General features: G+C 44.2%; 1 protein-coding gene across 1 annotated transcript in view; it reads right to left on the reverse strand.

The window, feature by feature from the left end:
* The window catches only part of MTHFD1 (methylenetetrahydrofolate dehydrogenase, cyclohydrolase and formyltetrahydrofolate synthetase 1), a 43,832-nt gene extending 36,673 nt beyond the window's left edge, over positions 1-7,159 (reverse strand). The window contains exon 1 of the mRNA XM_076345615.1: positions 7,001-7,159. Coding sequence (XP_076201730.1) covers positions 7,001-7,041 — 41 coding nt within the window. The 5' untranslated portion in view covers positions 7,042-7,159. The remainder of the gene's footprint in view (positions 1-7,000) is intronic.
* Between the last annotated feature and the right edge of the window lie 17,883 nt (positions 7,160-25,042).

Raw genomic sequence — 25,042 nt, forward strand, 5'->3', positions numbered from 1 at the left:
GAAATGCCAGAGGCAAGAAGAAAGGGAAATGGGAGCAGCACATGGCTCTGCTGCAACCCAGCAGCACTGATCCCAGGGGACAGTTGCAGCTGGCCCAGCCAGAAGCAGCCCTGAGGCTGTTCTAAGTCCTATCTCAAGGGACTCAGCCTCCTGCTCTGTCCCAAATCATGCATCTCTCCTGCTGCATCCCAAATCACGCAATCAGAACTCCACTGCACCTGAGAAGTGGGTTCAGAGTATTTATAGGTGTTTGCATCTGGCCAAGCTGTTCAAAGTCTCTTAACAAGCTATGGTAAAAGAGGTTGTTTTCAACCTTACTTAAGAAATAGAAGTTCCTAGGCTTTCTTTAGCTATCACCTCTGTAAAAGACTTGATGCTAAGACTGGCTGATGAGTTCAGAAAACAGTGTCATAACAAGCCTTGTCCTAGCAATTCTTCATGCTGAAGTGACAAAAGTTCAACTGCTGGGTGGCAAAGCACCAACTGCCTCTCCTTACACTCCAGCTGTAAGCCCCTAGGGAAGGCACCAAATCTACAGCTGCAGATGCAACAGGGCCTGAGCTCACGAGCAGCCTGAAAGAACAATGCAGTGATCTCAAGGAGCATCAGAAACCCACTGTGCGTGGCCTTTGAGCAGGTGCTGCAGGCCAGCTCTTTGAGGGAGCTATTTCTGAGAACAGCCTCCAGTGTGCCAGTAAGAAAGGCACAGCACTGGTTTGTGGCCTGCAAACAAAAAGAAATGCAAACAAATGTGAAACATACCAGAATTTATGACACAGTAAAGCCCTCATAAGGGACAGTCAACTCGAAAGGGTCTCAGATCTGGGTTTTACTTTTAATCCAGTCTTCTCAGTGAAGGAGAACCAGGCCCACCCAAGGGTCTAGTTTCCCTCTGTCCTCTGTGAAGCAGGGCTGTGGTGTGCTTTCACCCCCAGCAGCCATGACTGTTCATGTATTATATTGCTGTCATTTTCTGCAATTAAGCACTAGTTCACTTTCCCTTCAGCTACAGAAGAAAGGTAACACGCACAAGCACATGAAGTGGTGCTGTCACAGCTGATTTGCTTTAGGAACCTTAATTCAAGAAATCACTTGTTAGACAGCCACCTAGTGTTAACTACCACTGCTCTCTAGTTACCAGAAAAGCCACAGGTGCAAAGGTTTGAGAGAAAATTAAGGAAAAAAAATTAAAAATCCTTGTTTTTACTCTGCAGACTTACAAATACATTACTAAATAAACTTTGCAAGCCAGCAGCTATTTAGTGATACAGTTTGTAGAATTCTACTGTGGACTTCAGGTCTTCACAAAGATAAAAGTTGATGTTGATAAATCAACAACATTTTTTATTAGCTGTATGAAAACACTTTTAAGTCTTCAAACAAATTTGCAATTGTACATGGCTATTCCTCCAAAAGCCTTCACTCTGACACTAAGACCCCTCTTGTGCTCACACACTCTTCCACAAACAAACTCACACTGCAAACAAGGGTCCAGGGTCCACACAGGTTAAGGACAGTACATGGCTCTAAGCACACAGTACAAAAGCCAGCTCCAAAGAGTAAAAAAACCTGTTAGCCTTTCTTTCTCTAGGCTGCAACAGTGAGCTGAATTTAAATTTATTAAGTGAATTTCCCAGAACAACAAAGGACAAACCACACTCCTCCAGCTCTGCTGTAAATGGAGAGATGCACAGCTCCCATGCTAGCGCCTCCTCAGGCAGACCCCACCACTACACCTATGGGATTATGTACACACAATGGCTCGGGTGGCTGTGGTGCAAGCATACACATCACCACACTGAAGATGACCCCAGGCTGCGTTTCTGTCCCTTCTCTGGGTAATAGGGCCCTGGGTCTATGTGAATATTGCCAAACATATGACCTGGCAAATACCTCCTTCAGAGACAAAGATGGTCTAGAAGAGGGCTGCCCCCAAAGAGGAGGGTTTGGCCTTACTGCCTCGATCACAGATTTCCCAAAAGTTTCAGAAACGTGCATCAGAAGTGCTCTTGCTGCAGCCCTCCAGAAATGACTGTATAAGGCTGATGGTCCTCCCCAGGTCCTGCACTATCTTGCTCAGGGCTGTTGTCCCTGTAGCCATTCCTCCTTAGCGCCTGCAGCACTGCCACTGCTCACTTTCTGTTGTCCCCACGAGAAGAAAAGAAATGAAACTGGAGAAGGGGAAGCTTGTCTCTCCACATTGCAAACCTCCATGGCACCATGTCCTAGCTAGCAGGACAACTGCTTTATCTTCAAATACTGTGAAGAGGCTGCAAGCAAGCGTGCCACAGAACATCCTACTGGCACCCCAAAGAAGAGACAAAAAGGAGCCTCTCCTGGGGGGGCGGGAGAGTCACAAATTGGCTGTCCCAATGGAGTGGCACCAGGATGGGAATTGCCTTGGGAAAGTCTATCTGAACACTGCTAGTAATTCAACAGATGGCTCCAGTTAAGAGAAGACACTGTTTAGAGAACAGCGCTGGAATCTGTTCACAAGTCTCCTGCCCCACCACTGCATGATCCTGGCACACTGTCATTATCTCATAGGGGAACTGCCTGCTTCTTTCTACGACTTCCACACTCCCACATTTTTTAACCACTCTTTTGCTTGTGTCAGCTCAAATACTCCTCTGAGCACTCTTCAGACCAGACAAATACATGAAGATGCTTTTGCTTTTTTATAGGCTTTTTTGTCATGTCCAGAACCCTAGTCCAATGAGGGCCACAAAATGGCTGAGCTGAAGAAGCAATCATCCATAGGAGATGGGACAGACAGCATTTGAGGAACTCCTCAAATGTGACCAGCAGAACAACAGAGTTTAAGTTTCACATAAAGCTGTCTTTAAAACTTACACAGAAGAGTTTGCCTCAAACATGAGTTACAATACCATGAACTGGCATGACCAGCTTCCCTTGCTGCGTCAATCACACCAATCAGGTCCGCATGCCAAAATGGCTACCACATACAACCGCCAACTATCAGGTGATTTAATCGGAGGACAACATAACAGAAATAGATAAGGACTCAAACCAGGTTTATGGGGCTGCAAGCACTTCAGACAATACTCTAGGCCATATTTACAATAGTTTGTCTTCACAAAGAGTAATATTAAGGTTTTCTTCCTTCCACAAAGGGGACATGGCAGTCCCTTACATGTTCTTTCTCTTAGGACTCCCCCTTTCCATGTAACCTGGTACTGATGTGCACAGATGACAGCACTGTGGCCCTGTTGTCCACCAGACAATGTCTTCTCCTAGCTTATAACCTCTTTGGAGCAGGGTCCCATTTTTTTAATTCTGTGTCTGTACAGCACCTAACACAAGGGGTTCTTGCTCACATTTGGGGCTGCTCAGTGGCACTGAGCAGTACTGGACCACACAGTTCACTTTAACTTAGCACATCTGCAGTGTGGTACCCTTCAGTGCATGCCTGAAATATTCTGGGTAGGATCTGTTAAATGAGATCTCACAGATCGGGGAATTTTTTCAGTTCAGACTAGATTTAGCTGGAGTTTTTTCAGTTCAGACTAGATTTAGCTGGAGTTTCAACAGGAACTCCAGAAAACTTCTGAGGCCCAGCCTGAAAAAGCTGAATAGTTGATTTACTGCATTGTTACCTCCAGTTATAAGCTGAGCCTGATCATCGCTATATCCAGTACTTTAACAGTACTTTAAACTCAAAGCACTACCTGGCCCATCCCTAGGGGCTGGGAGTGGTGTTAAGTCTTCCCTGCCACCACAACTCATCAGCCACTCATCCACACCAGGAATGTTGGTCCACTCCTGGTGCTATCAGCCAATTCAGGCCAAGTCAGGGGTTTCCAAACCTGGGCTACTTCAGATGGTAACGACTGAACACACCGCCCACTGCAGCAGACATAAGCTGTAAAGAAGAGCCACTACAATGTTTTGCTCTTAGTATCCATTTCAGACACAGAAACAGAGTATCTTTATTTTAAAGGAATACTAGTAACAAAAAAAAAAAAAAAAAAGGTTGAGAATACTGTATTTTGCTTCCCTCCAACCCTCCATATTCTGCATACTTAAAGCACTGTTTCTCTGCCTCTTATTAGTAATTTGTTTACTGTGTTGTTACACAATAACACATCTTTTGCAACTCATTTGACAATGAGGCAAATTTAACTTGCAGCAAAATCTAAGGCTGAATTACTAAACAGCCATTCAGAGAAGTAGAGGAAAGCCACTCAGAGATAACTAGCCAGCTCAGATTGATGCATATCCAACATCTAGTATCTTTCACAGAGTGTCCAGGTTTCTACTGAAATAAGCAGCCTTAGCCACAGAAGCATTAACTTAAACACCAAAATCCTACACACACAACAATGTCTGCTGCCCTGTATGTTCTCCTTCCCATGCACAACATAACCACATTTACTATCCTCACAGGTAATATTCAAAGCCACTGAAAATGTCTATTTTGTACCTCTTCTGAGCCTTCCAAGACTTTCTAGGTGTGAACTAGCTTTACCTCCTTATCAAGTTTTCCTTATTTATAGAGACAAGGAAGCTCTCTCTCTCTCTCTCAAAGTATTTATTCTCTTTACATGTTTCACAAAAATAAGAATGCCACTATCTACCTGATTTTTGTTTAAATAACTGGCATGACTCTGAATTAGGTATTTTTTTCACCTCTCTTTGGGGAAGGAGTGCTTGGTGGCAGGAGAAGAAAGTTCACAATACTTACGAGTTTTGATTTAAGACACACACAGAAACCCAGAATTACATAGCTGGAACACTACTTGATTGATTCACCTCATTTGTTAATATTTGACTGACTTACAAACAAACACTTTTCTCAATTTAATGATAAAGTAACAAAGAAACGCCCCCTACAAGATAGTAACTGAAAAGATTTTGCAGTTGGTGTAAAGTCAGGAACACTCCCCTTCTACAACAGGCAATTCAGCTGAAAATTCCTAGCAAAACCACATGCCTGTTGCTGCTTCTGCTGCTGCCAGACTCTTGGCCTGGAGGTGAACTCTGGACAATGAGAATCCTCTGGATCAGCACTTCTCTAGAGGGTCTGGAAGAAAGGGACAGGTGTCTGCAGGGTGGATAGCCCATTTCCTCATGCCTCCTTCAAGTACTCCACTAGGAAAAAGCAGAACTAGGTAAGGCCCATTCCTGTGGAGCACACGATGGTTTTGCTACACTGGATATAAATACAGCAGAAATAAAGGAACTGAAGGAGGACAGCTGTACAGCCGCAATTATTTTTCCATTTTGTGTTGTCTTCAGGTCAAGATTTGATGCCTTTGGAGCCAAGACAGGCTTCAGCCAAACACCTTAGAGATGTGCTGGAAACTAAGCAATCCTTTCTCCTGTATGTGCCTATTAAAAGCTTATGCCCCTTCCCAGGCATTTTCACATCATGAAGGTCCTCATCTCTGAAAACAGCTGCTACTATAATACAGAAAACAAACAAATAAAAAACTTCACCACTGTATCTATAAATTTAAAGAAAGTAACTAATGCAATACACACTGTCAAGGAAGCTAGAAGTTTTAAGGTGAATGCTCAGAACACCTCCAAAACAGACTCATTGTACCCAAGCTAGCATCTTTCCAGATTTCTAGTCACTCTAAAATTGCAATAACATGTAGCTTGAAAGGACCTACTACACTTCAGGGGCACTTTCTATGCCAGAAAAAGGAAAAGGAAACCTGCAACAGGTCACTAAGTACCACTAGCACCACACATAGGCATTGCAGAATGTGCTGGCTCCAAGACTGCCAAAAGCGTAAGATGTAATGAAGCACACAAGACTGAGAGACTGCAATACCGAAGTGGTACTGGCCCAAAAATTACCGGGTAAAAAATACGCAAGCAGCCTTTCAACATGGATATTCAGATTCAAGACATATTAGGCCTACTTTTCAGAAATGCTCCACTGTCAGTTAGATGTAGATGTCTCGTACATAGCAATACCTAAGATCAGGTCTAACAACTTTTCCGAGATTACTTTAGACCATTTCAAATTTATACTTTCTGTCCGAATTCCCTGGTTATATAGAGAGGAGGTACCCAACAAACCTACCTAACCAAACCCTGTTTGCACAGAACATAACAGAAGTCTTACCCTTTGCTAAACACTGCATTTTCCTAGGTTAGAGAAATCCATTTAGCTTTCTTACTGGAGATGTATGTATAGCAGCAATAGGAAAAATAAGCAAACTAAAAGACACAATGCAGGGTCACCTATACTCAGAGCTCGCCAGCTAAGTAAAACCTGAAAAGCACAAGACAACCTTTTCCTTTAGGGTCTGCCAAATCTTTCAAATACCTTTGGCAGGACACCTGTGAACATTCATCTTGACATTATCCAATACATTGATTAATTTATCTTGCTTTAGAAAGGAGTGACCAATGCCTGTACATTACGAACACGGAAACCACAGCTAAAGCACTGGTTCCCAACTCCTGCTCGTAAAGCATCCTAACAGCACCGCTGAAGTACACAAAACCTGTAAGTCAGCTAGCCATTTCACACCTGCCTGGGCACTTATCTCGGCGCAGAGATGCTGAACAATCACAAGCTGCTCTGCAGGGCTGATGCTGCACCAAGAAGACACACTGGCTGGGTTTATGGGGGGCAACGCAGCCGTGACAGCACTTTAGGTTCTTCTGAAGATCTTTAATACTACCTTCATTTAATAACTCGCACCGTTTCCAGCCAGGAAGAAGTGAGCTTTGAATGCAACGTAGTGAAAAAGCTTTAGGGTGTCTTCAAACCTGCTTCGTCCCGGCAGAGCCAGGGCAAAGGCCACCACAGCCCCCTTCCCCCGGCCAGCAGGGCTGGGTCCCCCGGGGCTCCCCCCAGCCCGCCAGCCGCACCGGTTTCCTTCCCGATCGCGGCTATCCCGCGGGGTAAAAACCCCCGCGGCTCCCCACAGACATTCCCCGCCCGAGGAAACCCCCGCCCCGCGCAGCGCCCAGGCGCATGGCGGGAACGGCGGGCGGGCGGCCCCGGGGTACGTACGCGGAGACTATCTTCCCGCTGAGGATCTCGGCGGGGGCCATGGCGAGGGCGGGGAGGCAGCGGCCGAACGCGGCGGGACTCCCGGAGCGTCTGCGGGATGGGCTACCCCCACGACTGCCCTACTCCGCGCCCCACGTGGCCCCAAACTTTCGGGGCCGCCGGCCCCACCGCGCAAGCGCTGCCCCCGCCCCGGAGGAGGGAGGAGAGGAGCACCGAGAGGCGGCTATGGGCTCCCCCCGCGGGGGCGGCGGTGCCGTGTCTCCTCCCCTGCCCCTCCCGCCGCCGTGAGGCGCCCTGTACCCGCCCGCCGCTGAGGGGAGCAGGGCTGAGCGGCGCGGCGAAATGGCCGCCAAAGCTCTTTAGAGGCGCCGCTCCCGGCCCCGGCCTTTCCCGGCTTCCTGCTCTGCGGAGAAGGGGCCTGGGCGGCAGGGTCGGCTGCAGGCGCTGGGAGGGGAGGGCGAAATCTGCCTCCGGAGCTGGGGGCTGAGGAGTGCGCGGCGGTGGGACGCTGCCCGCCGGTCCGGAGGGGCTGGCAGTGCCGGTCTGCGGGTGGTGGGCTCTGCACAGTGAATTCCTGGTCGTATCTTGACGAAAATTGCAAATTAGTATAAGAATAAGCTCTGTGTTTCATGTCCTGGAGTAGTAGTACTGTGGTACTCCTCAGAGGTTATGCTAAGAGTAATTTTTATTCTTCAGGATTTCAACACCTTTGTCTGACATAAAGTCACCAAACTGCTGGCTAGCCAGCGTGGAAAAAGGGCGGTGAAGATGAGGGCAGGATTGTGGCCTAAAGTTCACAGGAGTTGTGAAGAGTGAGAAACAGGTTCCTAATTGTCGCCTCCAAGGGATGTACTTGAAGTAAGTAATCCCGTTAGGACTGATGAAGGTGTAGTTTCCTGTCAGGCAGCTACTCGGATCCATGCAGTCCTCCATGTGTACTGTTACTTACATAACCAAGGCTTTTCCTTACTCTGCAGGCCAGCACAGACGTTTTAGGACCTTGTGGAGAGAGTCAGCTTTCAGTGGTTTTGTCACACATGGCAAATAAGTGGTTAGGGTCCAGCCAGAGTTGGAGATTGGAAAAGCAATTACATGGTGCTGGGGCAGACTTGCTCAGGCAAGATAGTGCCATGACCCAGAGAAGTTAAGGAAGTTGTCAGTTTTTCCTGCTAGTATCTAGTACGTGGTTAGAGAACAGGTCTGCAATTCAATAAACCAGTGACAAAAAGATCAGGGGCAGGGAACTGGCAAATTGGGATCGATGATGGGGTGGACCCACAGCATTAGGTTGCTGTTGGGGAGTAGTAGTACGTTCCTGTGCCTGCAGTAAAGCAGTACTCTTACTGTTTTGGGACCTAGCCACATCTGCCACATGTGGTGGCAGTACAGCAAAGAAACGGGCTAACACCACTGCAAATTAACAAGCTATGGAGAATAGGGGTTAGATGCTACAACAGCAGTGTTCCTGCTGAGAATTTGAGACGTAAAAGGCCTGTGTGAAGTGCTTTCACGTAGATTTTTGCTTTACATAGAATGCAGAGGTTTGGAAGAAGAAAGTGCGTATTCCAAAGAGTTTGCTGAGAAAGCATTCAATCCTGTTACTCCCTAGTAGTAGTCAGTTCACAAAGGGATTTTGGGAACTGTCAGATTTTGAGAAGGGAGAAGTGTAGGCCTCGCAGCTTCTGCCTAGGGCACGAAACTATGAGGATGGAAATTTATGGGCCCTTCTGTTTCAGAAGCTCAGAAGCCTTAGGGTTGCTTCTCTGGTGTTCTAGGAGGGCAGTATAAACCATACATAGTTCAAAACTTCTCTGAGGATAATGCTTTTCTTTGTGTTTCCTTTCATAGCCTAACAAGTGATGTCTTTTCTGCTTTCTTTTCTATTCAGAGGAGAGCTTCTTACCGTGAGCGGTTAAACCACCTTAAGTTAACAACGTGTTGTAATTGTAGGATTAAAGGTCAGAAATTTCTCTTTAAAAGTGACTTGGAAAAGAGGGAAAACTTGACATTTTCAGGCTTTTATATGTTAAATAAAAAAAGCTAGAAAGAACTTATTTTTCTCGTCTTTCATTATGTATTCCTTGTATTTCGTGGAATGTTCCAACAGGCAGTTGCAGTATTATACAATCAAAACTGAGATTACTCAATTAACTGAAAGAAGGGATTTTTCTAGGCTGCTTAAAATTCTGTGCCTTGTTTGTTTCTTCTGTTGCCTTTATCTGAGGCCTGAATGAACTCTTGGGGGAAAAAAACCAAACTGTTTTAAAAAAAATGCAAAAGACAGACTCCTTCAGTTAAGGACAGGATAAACTCTCAGCAACAGCTTTTGCCACAAAAGATTTGGCACTCGGGATGATAGTGTAAAAATATCAGGCAGGAATAGAAAAAGAAGAAAGCCACCTTCTTTAAAAATATTCAGATGACCTTATCTGCAGAGTGAGCAGAAGAAGCTATTGCCGTCAGGAGCTGTAGATTCCTACCCAGTTGCTAACTGGCATGATTCGCATGTGTGTGTAAGCATTAACGTCACTTGCTGGTTTTAATAATGCCCCAGCTCCTGAAAAAAAGATGTCTCATGATGACAGGTAAAACTTTGAAAATGACCTGAATTTATTGCAGAGTCTAAAAAATAGGGAAGGAAATAAAAATAACCCTAAACAACTTCTTTTATTATTTAATTCTTTTTGATCCAGATTCTCATTTCTGGGAAGGGGCAGGCTCATGAATTTTAAATGCTTGTGCCAGAAAATCAGACCTGCTAACCTCCTTTTTTCATAGCAGGAAGTTCTTTTGTATTTCTAACTTGTCTCATGTGGCAGTCAGGTACTAAAACTGAGATTGTTACTCAGAAGTTGTGTGTGTCATACCTTTATGTAAGAAGATGTTCTTTAACATTCATTCTTAATTGTCATCCTGAGGTCGAAATACTGGGAATGGGATGGGAGGGGAACAGAAAAGGGATTATGTGATGAGAAATGGCTGAAGAGACCCTTCTGCTCAGTTCCTATCAGAGCCAAATCCAGCCCCGAAATGCAGTAAAAAAGTTAAAGCTACTATTCACATGTAGGAAATCTCAGAGAAACATGGGGGCAAAGGAGACAAACATTGTGAAATTGTTTTCAAAGTTGACAGCAACAATCAATGTTTTATGCTTTCAATACAATTCTTTTGACCATAATGATGCAAAAGAATGAGAAAAAAAACAATGCCATGATAAGAACAGACAGCTCTGAGTATAGTCTGCTTTGTACCAAAGCAGACTTATTTTCTAATGGCTGTTAGGATGAAGAAGGATAAAACCAGTTACTTCAGGATAGGCTGAAGTCTCAGAGTAAGAGACACCTCTCTGCTCTGAGTGTTGCCCCAGAACAGTTGTTCTGCCTCACTCACCTCCCTGCCAGGCATCCCTGGGTTTGATTTGGCAACTCCTACAGTTTGATTGTTTACCTTTGCATCCACCCCCTCTTACCCAACATGTCAAAAGTCATGGAGCTTGTTCTTTAAAAAAGCCACGAAGGCTGCAAGGTGCACGCCAGAAAGACTTTCATTGTTACTGATGAGCTAACAGCTATGCCTCTGATGGCACAGGGCCCCAGAAGTTGCAATTTGTTATGAGAAGCTGATCCCGAACCAGCAAACTAAGGAAGAACATTAGTCTTTGCTTCACCCATTAGGTGGGACAGTTAGGATAGGACGTTGCCTCCAGTAAAGGAGGAGGAACAGAAAACTTCGATTACCTTCATAAACCTTGTCAGAAAAGAGATTCTGAGAAAGCCTGTTTGCAAGCGCACACCAGAAAAACAGTATTAGGCTTTGATTTTTCAAACACTTACAGGGAACCTTTCCTGCTTAGAGATGTCCCACTGAACAAAGCAGGATTGGTTAAATGAATGACGTTACTCTAGAATGTACCTTATCTACCATGATGGAGAATGCAACTTTGTAATGGGGTAACAGTGACACGTTTAAATACATGCTATTGGTCAACTCTCTCTTTGATCAGAAGATGACTGAACTTTGATGTAAGGTTTGAGACTGACCTCAGTGTACATGCTTTGAAATAGCCCTTATAGCTAAGCTGTGTTAATGTAGTACTAGATAGCATGAGCTAACATTTGTTCCATCATAAAGTGTTTCCTGAGTGTAGTTATCCCCTGAACTGTTTAGCTGTCTCACGTGCCCCATCCGTTTTAGACATGTCACGGAAATAACAAGTTGGTGATGCAGCCAGCTGTTGGACAGTCACTACAGAAGTCGCTGTCCTGGGTTAAGATGGTGTTTGCTTTCTGGCCTTCTCCTCAGGGTTCCTGGTCCAATGCCCAACCTAGCAGAACAGGGACTTGGAGTGCTCCTCATCCACTTCGGCGCAAAGGCAGACAGATGAATCAAATCACTTCCAAGAGCAGTTTTAACTACAATGAACTGATTTTCTATAAAGCAAGTGAAGGGTACTTTCATCATAGGTTTTTCTGGCAGGGACGTAAAGCTGGTTGTGTCCCACAGAGTGGCAGTAACAAATAGGCCTCTGAAGTGCTTTTCTGACCCGTCTCAAGCTTGCCATTCGCTTCCCTACCATGCAGGGGTTTTGTATTGACCATAGTTTATCTGTCACTCTAAAAACAGCAACAACCAGCTCAGACTGTCTCTGAACTTCCACTTGTGTTACTATGCCAGTGACACAAATTTGTACATAGCTGAGTGCATTTTCCATTGGCTGCTTTTCTTGCTGCTCTTTTAGCTAACTTCCTTTAGCTACAACATCTTACCTTCGCACAGAAATCTTCCAACACTTCTCATTGACCTCTTAGGGGTCCTGCAGAAGACAGATGTCTTGTTAACAGTTTGAAGAATTTTGTGTCACACAGAACAGTGCCAGAGTGCGTGATAAATACGGGTCCTAGGTTGTCCTGACTCTTTGATGTTAAGAGAGAATTCAGAGCAAAGAAACCATTTTCTAAGTAGTCCTCTCTCTCATATAATAACCATTCCTAATACTTTTACAGCATGTTGTGGCACTCCCTGCAATAAAAACCAGTCTAATTCACTATCCCAGCCTGCTTGTGAGTAGCGTATTACCACATTTTCCAGATAAGGTAACTGAGAAAGAAGGATTAATTTATTGCCTAAAGCAAAATACAAACATAAGCAATGGAGCTGTGATTAACTAGCTTGTCATTTCCACCTCCTCCTAATTCTCTTTGGCAAATAATTTTCAGTTAATGGCTTGTGGCTACATAGGACTTGCCCCTTTTTTCCAACTGCTAAATTTCACTGGAAGACTATGAAAAATACATTTCCAATATTTTCAATAGAAATACTCATTATGCCAATTCCACCTTTCTAACTGCATAGGGAGTTGCACACACTGACACAGGCAGAGGTAGGCAGCGAGAAGGGTGAGTTTCAGGGCTGCAGGTAGGAGGATGTCCAGAAGACAATCTTTCCATTGCAGTTTAATCCACATAGCCTCTCAGATAATTCCCCCAGTCCAAGCAAGGACATCCCTGGCAGAGCAAGATTGCATAGCTAGTTATATGCCATCTCTTCAAGAACCTTCCCAGGGTGCTCTCTCAACCAAGCAAATCCTGCTCTTGCAGTGTCCTGCAGAGACAGGAGGAGGGTGAACAGAGCCTGTGAAGTCTATGGTAGGGGAAGTCCAAGGCTGACATGAAACCAGCTTTCCCACAGACCGTAATTCCAGCAAGTGGGTATTTGGAGATGAAAACAGTTAAATGGAGTTTTGCACTTCAGACTTGGGTGATACAGTCTTTATGCATGTCTTAATATCCAGTTTGAAACACTGAGCAGTGTTTGATGTTGATGTGTGCACACAGTTCATAATGTGAAGCAGGTTTAAGAAGTTGTACCTTCAATGTGCTTTTACTTAGAGCATTCCTGATTCCAATACGCATCCTTCTTTCTATGTAATTGCCTCCCGATCAGACAAAAGGTTGTCCCAGATCAGGGTCATGGCTCTAATGGTGGCCAGCTGCAGATATGTGAGGAAGACTATAGGAACAGGGCAAACAGATGATATTCCTGGTCTCCAACCGTTTACAGCTGAAAGAATTTCTAAGACAAACAGGATAATGGAAGTGGGAGAGAAATAGGGTAAAGTTAGGGACAAACAGAATGGTTTGAAGCCCCGTGCCTCCTGTTCTGAGAGGTTCATGAGAGAGACAGATCATTTCCTTATGATATATAATATATAGAATGTCTCAATTTTTCTTAACACACAGGAGATTTGTGTGCTTCCCTTTTTGTGTAATACCTCTTGGCCATGTGAGCTGTTGGTTAGTTTCAATGGAAACAGTATTGATAAGGTACCTTCGCATGCTATAGTAAATGATTTTTTCTCTTATTTGGTATATACATATTTTTTTCTGTCTCTGAAATATGGATATATTTGCCCACTGTGCTTCATTATCTCCCTATTGCAGTTGTTCATAATTAGACTTCAATTTCTTAGCATTAAAAATAAAAATTCACATTTATCCCCCATTGCCCATGTTTGATGACTGTTGTTTGTAATTAGAAAGGAACAGTAAATTGAAGGAGGAGGAGGCCTAATTTATCTGCTCTGGAAAAGCAGACCTTTGTGTGACGAGCTGTTCATACGAGCACATGCACACGCATATATGTAACAAAAAGATTTTCCTTTCCTTGAAGGCCTCCTAATCTAAGTATTTGGAGCTGAGTTTCAGCTTCTTGTGAGCACAGCTTGAAAGTGAGTGCGTTAAAAAGTGACGCACAGACTATTCAAGTATTTCATTCTTTTTCACTCTGAACAGTATGAACATAAGCAAGCTCACTGTAAGCTTGTTCCACACTCATTTATATATGTGCCTATACACATGTGCATGTATTTCCCAGTTTATATGCCTTATATTACAAACCTTTGTATCCCAAAAGTTTGTCAGCTTCTAGTCGGAGTGATCACATTTCTGCCCTTTTGCCTAAGAGCTGTGTGATTTGTCTGGTGTTTAAAACAAGAACTGCTCCATTTATAAATGAGGCAGACCCTGGTGGAGGCACCAGATTCAGAGACACATTGCTAAGGTTTGCCCTAAAGCTGTGGAGTGTCCCCGTTCCGGCATGCTCAGCTGCATCAGAGAAGCAGTAAATTAACCTCACAAGTCTGCAGAGCTCTGGTGTATGTCCTGCATGTCTCTGGGAGAAAGATTCCCCAAAAGAACAGCAAGTCTTGCTCATGTCTACTACTGTAAACTCTCTGAGCTTTCTGATTTATGAACCAGCTTGAGATCTGATTAGAAAATCCGTGCTATGAAATGGCCTGTCCTTTGCTGCTATCTCCTTTAGGAGAACTTTAAATAATCCAGCAAGGCAGTGTAGTGTTTTGTCCTATGGCCTGTGTCAGCTGTAGCTGGCAAAAAGCACATTAAGGGCCCTTCTGGTCCCCTCCAGCCATCATTTTGAAGCAAAGCATTTTGACATCTGTTGCCTGCGCACCGTTGCTGTAGTCACACATGGAGTAGTTTTGCTTTGGCAAAGCAAGCCATGAGCTTAGAAACTGGGCCTAGGGAGGAGAGAGGGATTGATGCTTGCCTGGGCCACAGGAAGATTAAGAGCCTGTAGACTTGGTGTGGAACAGGAATATGGTGAGCTCAGTAGGGGGAAGTCTGCTGGGCCTGTGGTTTCTCTTTATGGCCTAGAAGCCTGGAGAAGAAAATGAATAATCCTTCCAAGAGGAGCTGTGCCAAGCTGTGATGTTATTGGTGTCTCTTGTGCCTGCCATAGCAGTGTAGGATCAACAGGTGGATTCTGAAGGAGATTAAGACCCTGTACTAGTCATACAGGATCAGCAAAGAAGATACTGTAGCAGCAAGTCATTGAGACAGACAACAGATTTGGCCCTAAGGCCTTTCCTGCAGTATAACATTGACACTAGTGTAGGCATTGACCCTGTGGACATACGTGGCGAGATGTCAGTATAGGACAAGATAAGCAGTATGGTCTGAGCTGCTGCCACAGGAACACATTTGGGGCCTGAGCCTTCCTTCCCTTTTCCTTTGAGGGTTCAGTAGCATTCCTGGAGCTTTGTGAAAGGATCTGGTGAATGGGGCAAATAGTTTTTCCCCTTTGTGGACAGTTTTTTATTCCCAGTCCCTCTTATTTCCTACCATTTTTACAAGTTACAGGATGATGGAGCTTTTGTACTACAGGCAACCCGTGTGGCTTTCAGAGGAACGCTGTGAGGAGCTGCTTTCCCAGCTGTCCTGGGATCTGAAGAGGGGTGCCTTGACATTTTAAGCAGGAACATTTTCACCCAGGACTCCCTGGCAATTTGGATTTTCTTTAAAAATGTCTGATTTTGAGACAGCACACATGGCATCCTTCATTCAGGAAGGTGCCCTTCACTCAGGCACAGCAAGCATGAGTGCTCATGACAGAGAAGTGTTACGGCTTCACATGAAGGGTGATTTCTAAAGCCTGAAGAGTTGTCTTAAATTGTATTCACGGATTGGGAAATAGAGTGACACATAGGCAAATAAATAAGCGAATTTCTTTTTCAAAGAGAAGAGAGTAGACATTCTGTAGCATTTATATGGATCAGTATTCAACTGTCTTCACCTGTTCCAGGGAGAAGAGAGGTTCCAATATCACCAGCTTACACACAGGCAGAGAGGAGGAACAATGGCTTGCTTGGGTTCCCCACCTCACCTTATGCTTTCGATCTGTTACCCGGTGTTGGTGATCAAAAGAGTCTGAACTCCATGTACCTCACATATATGTATCAATGACAGCATGTATACACACAGACTTGCTCCTGGAACTAGGAGAACCGTGAGTATGAAAGAAATAGTCTGTGGAAAATCAGTAAGTGTCAATTCTTGGTTTACTTTCAGGTGACGCTGTGCCTTTTAAAGCAGATGTAAAACGAAGTGCTTGATGACATAAAAAAATGAGCCTGATCCCAAATTTACTTATTAACACTTATAAGAGGACATTTCCTCGTTGAAATATTCGGATTAATGGAAAGTTTATGGCAGTTTAATTTGAAATGTGCTTACTAGGTAGTGTTTCTGTACAGCGGGGATGGACAAAGCATGCTGAGACTTAGGACTCTGAAGAAAATGTCTTTTCCTTTAGCTCAGTCTTGGAAAAAGTTAACACACCAGAGAGCTGCACACAGCCTGCATCCACAGTGATGCTGAGCGCCCATAAATGGCTTTGAATTTGAAGGTTAAGGCCTTGAGGATGGAGAAAGAAAGAAGCCTTTGCTGCTCCACCCACCTGTTGTCTGTGACCCTGCCGTGGGGTGGTTTGTGCCCCCATTTCACCTTCCCAGGTGTGGCTGTCCCATCTCCTGCTTTCCGTGGAGGTACACAGCTCTGCAGGAGGAAAAGGAGTATTCCAGACTGTGTCAGATGGGACAGGGGTGGTTGTGGTTTTGTTGTTTGTATAGGAATATTTTTCTGGGTTGGGAAAGGGCTTTTTAATATGTTTTTGGCCCAAATTCCTTTCAAGCAATTCTTACTTTGCTGGATCCAAGTGCTGTTGGAATCAGTGAGGTTTTTTATATGTCTCTCGGTTCAGAAACATTTGTGTGTCAGGCATGTCTACATCCCTTTACCAGTGGATTTCTCTTCAGGTCTGACGTTGTTCATCATCACTGACATTAGCAACATGGATGGCATTTTTAAGAGTAATAAAGGTAAAAATTTGTTGTTCTATAAAGAGAAACCACCATCCTCATCTAGGCCAAGACCTTGGATTTTGTAAAAAATTATGCTGTCAATGGCCTTATTAACAGAAATACGTTAATTTATTTTATATAGAGAACTTTTTATTTGCAAGAATAACAGAGTTAAGCCTTTTAAACTCAGCATATGCAACTGTGCTATTGCTGTACATCAGGGCTGGATTGCCAGGAGTAGGGGAAAGCCATCTCTGCACTCCTGGGAGCAGCCTCTTCTCTTGTGTGGCATCGGTGTGTCCCACAGCTAAATAACCATAAATTCAAACAAAAAATGACTCTATGCTGGAATTGAATTGACAAATCTGTCAATCATCTGAGGTGCTGGTAGCACGGGAAAGGATGTATTTTGGGTGCTTTCAAATTCTACACTTGCTGTGACCTTTTCAGTTGATGATAGCTAGATGCCAAGGGCCGCCTTGCTGAAGCTTTCCCCTTCACTTCCAGGTGCCATTTTGTAAGTGGGCTTGTCTTTGCCTGAAAGAGAATACCCTGACACAGGCGCTCATGATCCAGTTGTACAAACCAGATCTTTCTTTAGTTTAACACCAACATCTCTCCACAGATAGACCTTACAGGAAAACTGAAGTGAAGTAAGATACACGGTTTCTGAAGGTGAAACAGCGGGGTCTGGCAAGGCAGTCAGGCAGGTGGCATGGCCGCCACTGAGCGGAAGGGAGGAGCGGCAGGCTCTGAGGGCAGACGGCTCTCAGAGGGGCCGTCTCTGAGGGAGGCGGCTCTTGGTGTGGCTGCTGAAATGAAACCGTCATGTGGTAGGTAGTATAGATACTCTTGCTGCACGTGGGGAAGCTGTAGGGTGGGACAGGGGTGTGAATCCTGAGAGGTCACAGGTCTGTGTAGTTCCAGGCATGAGTCTGGGCACGGGGAGCTGCATGTACACCTGCATTGCCTTTGGCTCGTATTTCAGCAGCTACAACTCCTTCCCCACCTTACTGCACAGTGTGTGAAGTGTTTCACAATTACCTTTTAAATGTAACAACTGATGCTGGTAGCTCTTAGTGTAATGTTTATGATATCGTATTTAAGTGGAATTGTTACAAGGGAAAGAACATCCAAGTTATTAGCTAAAATTGCTTACAAACACAAACATACACTCACACTTTTCTCTGTGATTTACCATTTTCAATTGCCTCAGCACTGCTCAGTGAGCAGAAAAAGCAGTTGGGATACAGAGCTTGGCTTTTGCCCTGGCTGTTTCCCACCTGTACCCTTCTTACAGGTTATGCAGGCTTAGACTAGGAAGAGTTATATCGTATTATAACAGAAGGCTTCTATGAAGGAGCCTGGCCAATTTGTCTGCTTGCCGTTGGCCATATGACATCCCTTGAAGGCCCTGGGAAGTAGGGGATGGAGGAGTCTGGGGGGTGGCTGGTGTCCTGCCAAACTGCACTGCGGGGTAGATGTGGCAGAGCCTGTGCTGAGCATCTGGATGAGCTCAGGCTTTCCCTCTAACTGTCCCAAATCTCACCATGACATAAACATGTGCTTCTGAGCTTGGACTCGTAACCAGGCAGCTTGACTGTAAGATGAATTTGGGCTTAAAACTGAACGGGCCAACTTAGAGTGAGTCAACAGCAATACACAGGTCCATACCAAACCTCCCAGCTCATGGTCTCTTGTGCTAATCGCTGCAGACATAGCACACCCCATCAGGGAAAAGGTACCTTGTGTTATTCTGTCTGTTACTGTACTTATGGCAGCAAGATTTCCTGCAAAGAGACACCAACTTTCTATGTTTGGGCAATGGGATGCAGTCAAATATATGTATGCAATCTCTTAACTGCTGACATCCTCATGGGTGAATCAGTATTCTCAATGGGCAGAGCCAGCATTAAACTCATATGTTCAAGGCATTAGGATGGGGCCCCCATCTTCCTATCCATGTACATAATTGCTTGCACTTCTGTCTAGCTTATTTCAGCCCTCCACAGCTTGAGCTCCAGGTAGTTGTGTAAAACTGGCATAACAAATACATTTAAAATTTCTTTATAGTCATTTTCAGATCAGAAGAACAAAAAGTCTGGGGGCAAATGGCCACTCTCGATGTCCAAGCTGTGTTGCATCTTTGGAGCCAAGGAAGTTGTGATGGGGGAAGAAAGAAGAAAATTCATACAAGGTGGGAGACATTTAGGGAAAGCACTTTCTGCAGTGATACTTTAAAATGGAACCAAGGGAAAAAAAAGGTTTTTTTCCTCACTGTTTGGGTTCCATTATGCTAGTTCTGGCAAAAGGTGACACTAATGAGGAGGACATGCTCTTCCATTGACTCAGGCATGAGTGCTCTCTGTGTTAATGGAAGGTGTGAGGACAATTTGCTCTAATGACTGCCACCTTTGGCACTGGGCTTTCTTTAATCTAAAATTTAAGGTGTTCAAAGCCTTGTTAGCTGGAGTACTTTCCAGGTTTTCATGGGAACAGATCTCCCAGCTACCTGCTGCATGGCCCTTCATTAATCAGTCAGCATACTCCAGAGTGGAAGGACAAACATACGAACATGAACCAGTATCCTGTTTCTACAGTTCTCCCTATAGCTATGCAATTGGTAAAGTCTGAAGGGGAGTGCCTTCATGTGTGAAGAAATTAGAAAATGTGGGCATAGTTCAAGTATCCATGCCTCCATGATACTTTCTAAGGAAGACAGGGTGAACTCTGGAGCTCTTAGCACTTCTTATGCAGAGTTGGCTGTTGCACATTAGGAATTTGATTGCATTGGTTGTCCCTTCAGAAACATTCTATTCCCAGAAACATTGACTGAGAACATCTGAGACATTTGTGTCATAATCTCTTTCTAACAGTGGTTCCTGACCTTATTTTAGCAGGCTTTGCTAATGTCTTCTTCTCAGCCCTGGCCTCTGGGTCTGGTTGTTCTCTCTGCTGTTGTGCCAATAGTTGAGGCTGGAAAGGACCTCTTGAGAACATCTGGTCAAACCGCTCTACTCAAGCAGGGTCAGTTTGCCCAGGACTGTGTCCAGTTGGGTTTTGAAGATCTCCAAGGATGCCGGGTCCATAACCTCCCCGGGCAACCTATTCCAGTGTTCAGCCACCTTCACATCTCCCTTATTATTGTTGCTTTTTCCCCCTTGTCTCAGCTATTGCCTCCTTGAACCACTTCCTTATGCTGGACTGTGCACTCTGTGGTCTCTCCATCTTTAACACTTGCACATCTCCCTCCTGAGGCCCACCTCGTATTTAGGAAGCAGTGAGCCAAACCAGAACAGTTGGTAATACCACCACAGGACAATATTCCTAGAAAGCTTTTCTTATTGGCATTACTTGAATGTATGCTTGGACTGGTCAAGAAACTATAACTTGTTTTATAAACCAAGAGCTTTGCCTATCAACTGGGAGTAACTTATGTGCTTTTTCAGCCACAGGCAATCTTCTCAAATTCTTAAATACTTAAATTCAGTAGGTGCCCTGAATGTCATCAAGGCAAAAAGACACCTGAAGCTTGCAAGTCCTTAAACAGAGGAAAGCTTTTCTGAGTCAGCCTTACAGAGATGAATGAGCAGTTTATTAGTACATAAAAAGGACAAAATAACTTGTGGAAAAGTTTCTATCAGTTGCTTCTTGTAAAACTTCTTACTTTTCAGCACTGTATTTTAGGAAGTCCAGAGCATTCTTTTGTTTTCTTTTGATGGCTTTGTTACAGCAAGGTTGCTATCAGCAAGGAGAGAGGCTAAAATCAACCCAGCCTGATTACTTTTTAATCTAGAATTTACTGAAGACTTTGTACACTCATGTTAAGTGCCCAGTGAGAGCTAACATTTCTGATGGGAGGAAGAGGGATTTTCCTGAAGATATAGGCATAAAACACTACTCATTACAGTGCTGAAGTCACGAAATTATGTCCCATACCCCAGAATTAGTAGATCTCAAATACTTCTTCATGGCAGGATTGAGAAGCAAACTAATAGAGAGTTGAGTGACATGAAGAGTACCTATACTGAAATCCATACTTGGGCAGACCCATTCAAACTGGGTCTGCCCAGGATAACAGGCTAAGAAGTCCCTCATTTGGTTTCGGGTGCCACAGTGATATGGCACCCCACATAGGGTCCTGGTGTAGTGCTGTTCCTGCTGTGGTGTTGTGATGGTACACACTATGTGAAATCCCAGCCTGCTGAAGTCAGTGGGAATCTTGCCATTTGTTCTATGACTATGTCAGTGACTTCTGTTATCACAGGTGATGCAATATCCATGGTACAATGATACAAACATGACAATGTAGGTGCTTGACCCTGTGGCAAAAAAGCAAACAAACAGTAACAGTAGCAGCCAGCCAAGGCAAACAAAGAATTGGAGGAAGATAAGTTGCTCAGGATTTTTTTTTAACTTATACAAAGTGTTCTGGTTACACGCAGAATTTCTGTTCTTGTTGTTAATTAGCTCTGAAGAAGAATTAATCAACGTTTCTTAAGTAGTAAGAAACATTTTGGCTACAGCAGAAGTCCAAAGTAAACGCTCCTTACACAGCAAGAGTAGAAATCAGTGCCTGTTTCCTCAGTGCTGTAGAAATATGAATTTCACAAAGAACTTTAATATTACTCTGTGGGGTCTAGATTGGGTTATTTGTCAGCTATGACTGTAGGCATGCTGTTCCCTATGGGCTGAGCCCTCTGAAAGCCGAGGGGCCAGCCAAAAGCAATCACTTCAGATGTGTTTTTAGACCTTCTGAATATGGCCCTGACTCTGCACCAGGTATGGCAGATACTGCATCCAGTAATGGTGGAGGTGAACACAAGATGAAAATCTGCACAGAGCAGAAGGGACATTTTAAGCTTCATGTGATGAATGTCACAAGCTCACTCTCTCAGTGCTTTTCCAGAAAACCCCAACAGCTGTATTTAAATAATCCTGAAGGACTCTCTTGGTAAAAAGCAGCGCTGTCACTTCCAGTTCTGAGGGAGCGATGGATATGAACTGAACCTTTTCCCCCACCCTCTCATGACAAGCAGCAGTGACAGCACATGCTGAACCCATTCAGACAGTGGCAGTGTTCCCAGTGGAGCACATGGTCCCCTGAGCTTCAGGAGTGGAGCTGGCTAGGCCAGACAGCATTTTGCCCAAGGCGTTTCCATGCTCCCAATTCTAGTTGGAGGGAGCCAGTTATTTATAGAAAAGCAGTGTGAGTTCTCTGTATCAGTCTCTTCCCTGCAAACCATTGGCTTTTCAAGAAATTTTTTGGCAGTGCCATGTCCTGCAAGTGGTAATATAGTCAGAAGTCTCTCTTGGAAGAGTCTAGATATCCTGCAGCTTTGTTGGAGAGTCCTCTGTACCATTCAAACAAATGGGAAGCATATTAGGCTGAATTCAACAGCCTATGAATTAAGCACAGACCCACCACTCAAGCCTGTTTTATGAATATTTACAGTTTTCATTAACTTGAACAAGAACTTTGCAGGTCTAACTGTGTATTCTGCCATTTGTCCTAGTACTAAAGCCATTCCTGGAATAAATCTGGTAAAATCAAAAATGTTAAAAGACAAAGCAGTTTCGCAGCACGTGGTGTGAGACCAGTAGACTGAGAACATATAGTAGAGTGGTTTTTCTTGCTAAGTGACCTGCCTTTGGTTTTCTCCTCAGAACTCCTCCTACAGTTGTAAAACTGGAATAGGTTACACACATTTCCATCTGAGTATTTCGGTACTGCATTTTCACTCCAGCATGTAGTAAATATGCTCCACTGTACTCTGAGTTTAGTGACCATACGGTCACTAAGACTGGACCCAATATAGGCCGCAAATAAGTTGTGCAGCTAAGACTGTTATTCACACATTTGACACTAAGGGGAGCTCTTGTAACAGAGAAGAGAAACATGCTCTACATCTTTAATGGACACTGAACAGGAAAAGATGGTGTAAGGCTGCTCGTAGCGTTAGGCTAGTCTTACGGATTTATTTTGCAAAAGCTAAGTGTATTTATCTCATTTGCTAAAAAAGAGCTCTTTCTATGCAGGCAGCTACAGCTCATTCAGTTAGTGAAATAATCGCACATGCCTGTGTGCTACTGAGCTCCTGCTTGTCTGGCTGAAGAAAAAAGCTTTCTTTTTGTCTCTCTAATCTTTTAGGTTTCAGACACAGTTCTACTGACTACAAATTAGTTCATTCCCTATGACCTTTTGGTTTGTGCCTAGTCTAAAGAACAGGGTACATACTTTATCTGAAGGCAAGATCCTTCGTTGTAAGATGATCTCATATGTATTGCCCCTGTTATTATTAACAAAGGAAACAAAATACTATAATTCTATTCATCCTTTTCTGTTTTCTTATGGACGGGATACAGGCAGAAGGAAAGTTAAGACTAGCTTAAATTTTTGGGGGTTGAAAAATAATTGTCAGGGAGCAGCAAGGGCTGGTTGCTCCCTAAGGGAAGGTGAGCCAGGAGCCAAGGGTGATCCCAGCCTGGGCAGTGACCTCACTGATGGATGGCCGTGTCCTGTCTGAACATGGTGAGCAGAGCTGGATGGTGGTAACAGGGTCCATCAACAGTCCCAGACCAGGCATGCGATGAACCAGATCCAGGGTCCAAACAGGGAGTCAGGAGCAAATGGAGACAGGGCCATAGACAGGGCTACTACATGGGTCCAAAGTCCATCCAGGAGATAAGCTGGAGACAAGCTACAATGTACATCCATGGGGTCCATCCAGGAGACCAGCAATCTACAGCACAGCTCCAAGGCCCATCCAAGAGGCAGGGCCTGAGGCAGGACTGGAGACAGATTTGCATGGAACATAGCTCAGGCAGGACTGAAGTCCCAGTTGGGTCTGGTCAGGGCCATCAAGGCTCAGTGCACTGACAGCAGCCTCCCCTTCCCTCAGGGAGAGCCATGGGGACAGCGTCCTGCATTCACTGTAGAACAGACACCAATACGGTATGGAATGAATAGTCAGCCCTGCAGGTGAAAACATACTGCCTTCATACTGAGATATATAAAATAAATATTGTTATGCTACATCGTGGATTATGGATCCTTCAGAGATATGATGAAGTAGGGAAAAAATCATCAGTTAGGACTTCTGTAAGTTTAGTTCTAGTCATGATAGTGAAAACTCTGATTATTAATCCTGGCTCATCTGGATTTTTGTCACGGCATAACAAGGGTTTTTAAAGCACTACAACTTGCATTGCAGCCTTTCCGTGGCTGCAGCATGAATGGAATAATTGTTTCCTCATTTACACCCAAAAGATAACTTGCTTAATATTTCCTATTTGCTTTAACCTGAACAGCACAATTCATGAGAAACAAACTCATATGTTTTTTGAAAGAGGAGCACTTAGTTCTTTTACAGAAGGCAGTTTATTTTAATTGCACCCTTCCTCCAGCATCTGGACAAGTTTGTCTGAGCAAGATATTAACTGGTTTACCTCTTGGTATGACAGATCATCTGTTGGTTGCTCACTTGCTATACGTTTGCATGACGAACTGGCTCAAGCTCGAGAAAAAACAAAACCTTTTTCTTGTTCTGGCTGCGTTTTCTGTCCAGAACTGATAAACAGCTCAGTTTGAATTTTGGCTGCAAACTTACACAATTTCTGTTGTCTTTTATATTATGGTACCCCAGTTAGCCCAGTAGCACTTCTCTCCTCTGACTGTCCAGGTTGTTTAGGAAGATGCTGCTCAGTGTAAGGGTATCACCATCTTTGGTATGACCAAAGATTTATATCTGTGAAAGACAAGTCTAGAGCCTGTAATCAACAAGATCTGACGGTTTCTTGTTTAGTTAGTACTGTCTTCATCACGGCTAGGTCTCTGCCATTTTCCTGTGGGTCTTACAATCCTCACATTTTGTCAGGTGGAACTGTGTGATCTGACAGGTACTGTGGTAGCAGGTAGGGAGGTAATGGTGTCTGCATGAACACCTGGTTAGTTCTTCTGGCAAATAAGAATTCTACCTTTGAATAAAGTTGCTTGTGTCCTCCCTGGTTTAGATATCCTGCATTTCCAGTAACACACCTCTTGTTTCTGACGCTAAGCCATGATTGCTTGCTCCTGGTACACGTATTGCACCTGCCTACTTAGACAGTCAGATGCTCCATTTCACCTTATTATTTGGGCTCATCTGCAATTTAGTCATGCTTTTGATAGGTACGTAGCTACATTAAGATCAGATGGACAATTTCCAACCCCCAGCCTCCCAGATGAAATTTATGTATCATTGCTTATGCCAGAATTTCACTGGTTTTCTTTCTGGCTAGCTGGTTGGCTCCTCTCTTAGATCAGCTTATTTTAAAAGATCCCACAGAGTAGCAGATTTGTTTTTCAAACTGAGACCTTTTGTAAGCTGAGAGACCAATATTGC

Source organism: Aptenodytes patagonicus, chromosome 7, assembly GCF_965638725.1.
Source record: "Aptenodytes patagonicus chromosome 7, bAptPat1.pri.cur, whole genome shotgun sequence".
Taxonomy (NCBI): domain Eukaryota; kingdom Metazoa; phylum Chordata; class Aves; order Sphenisciformes; family Spheniscidae; genus Aptenodytes; species Aptenodytes patagonicus.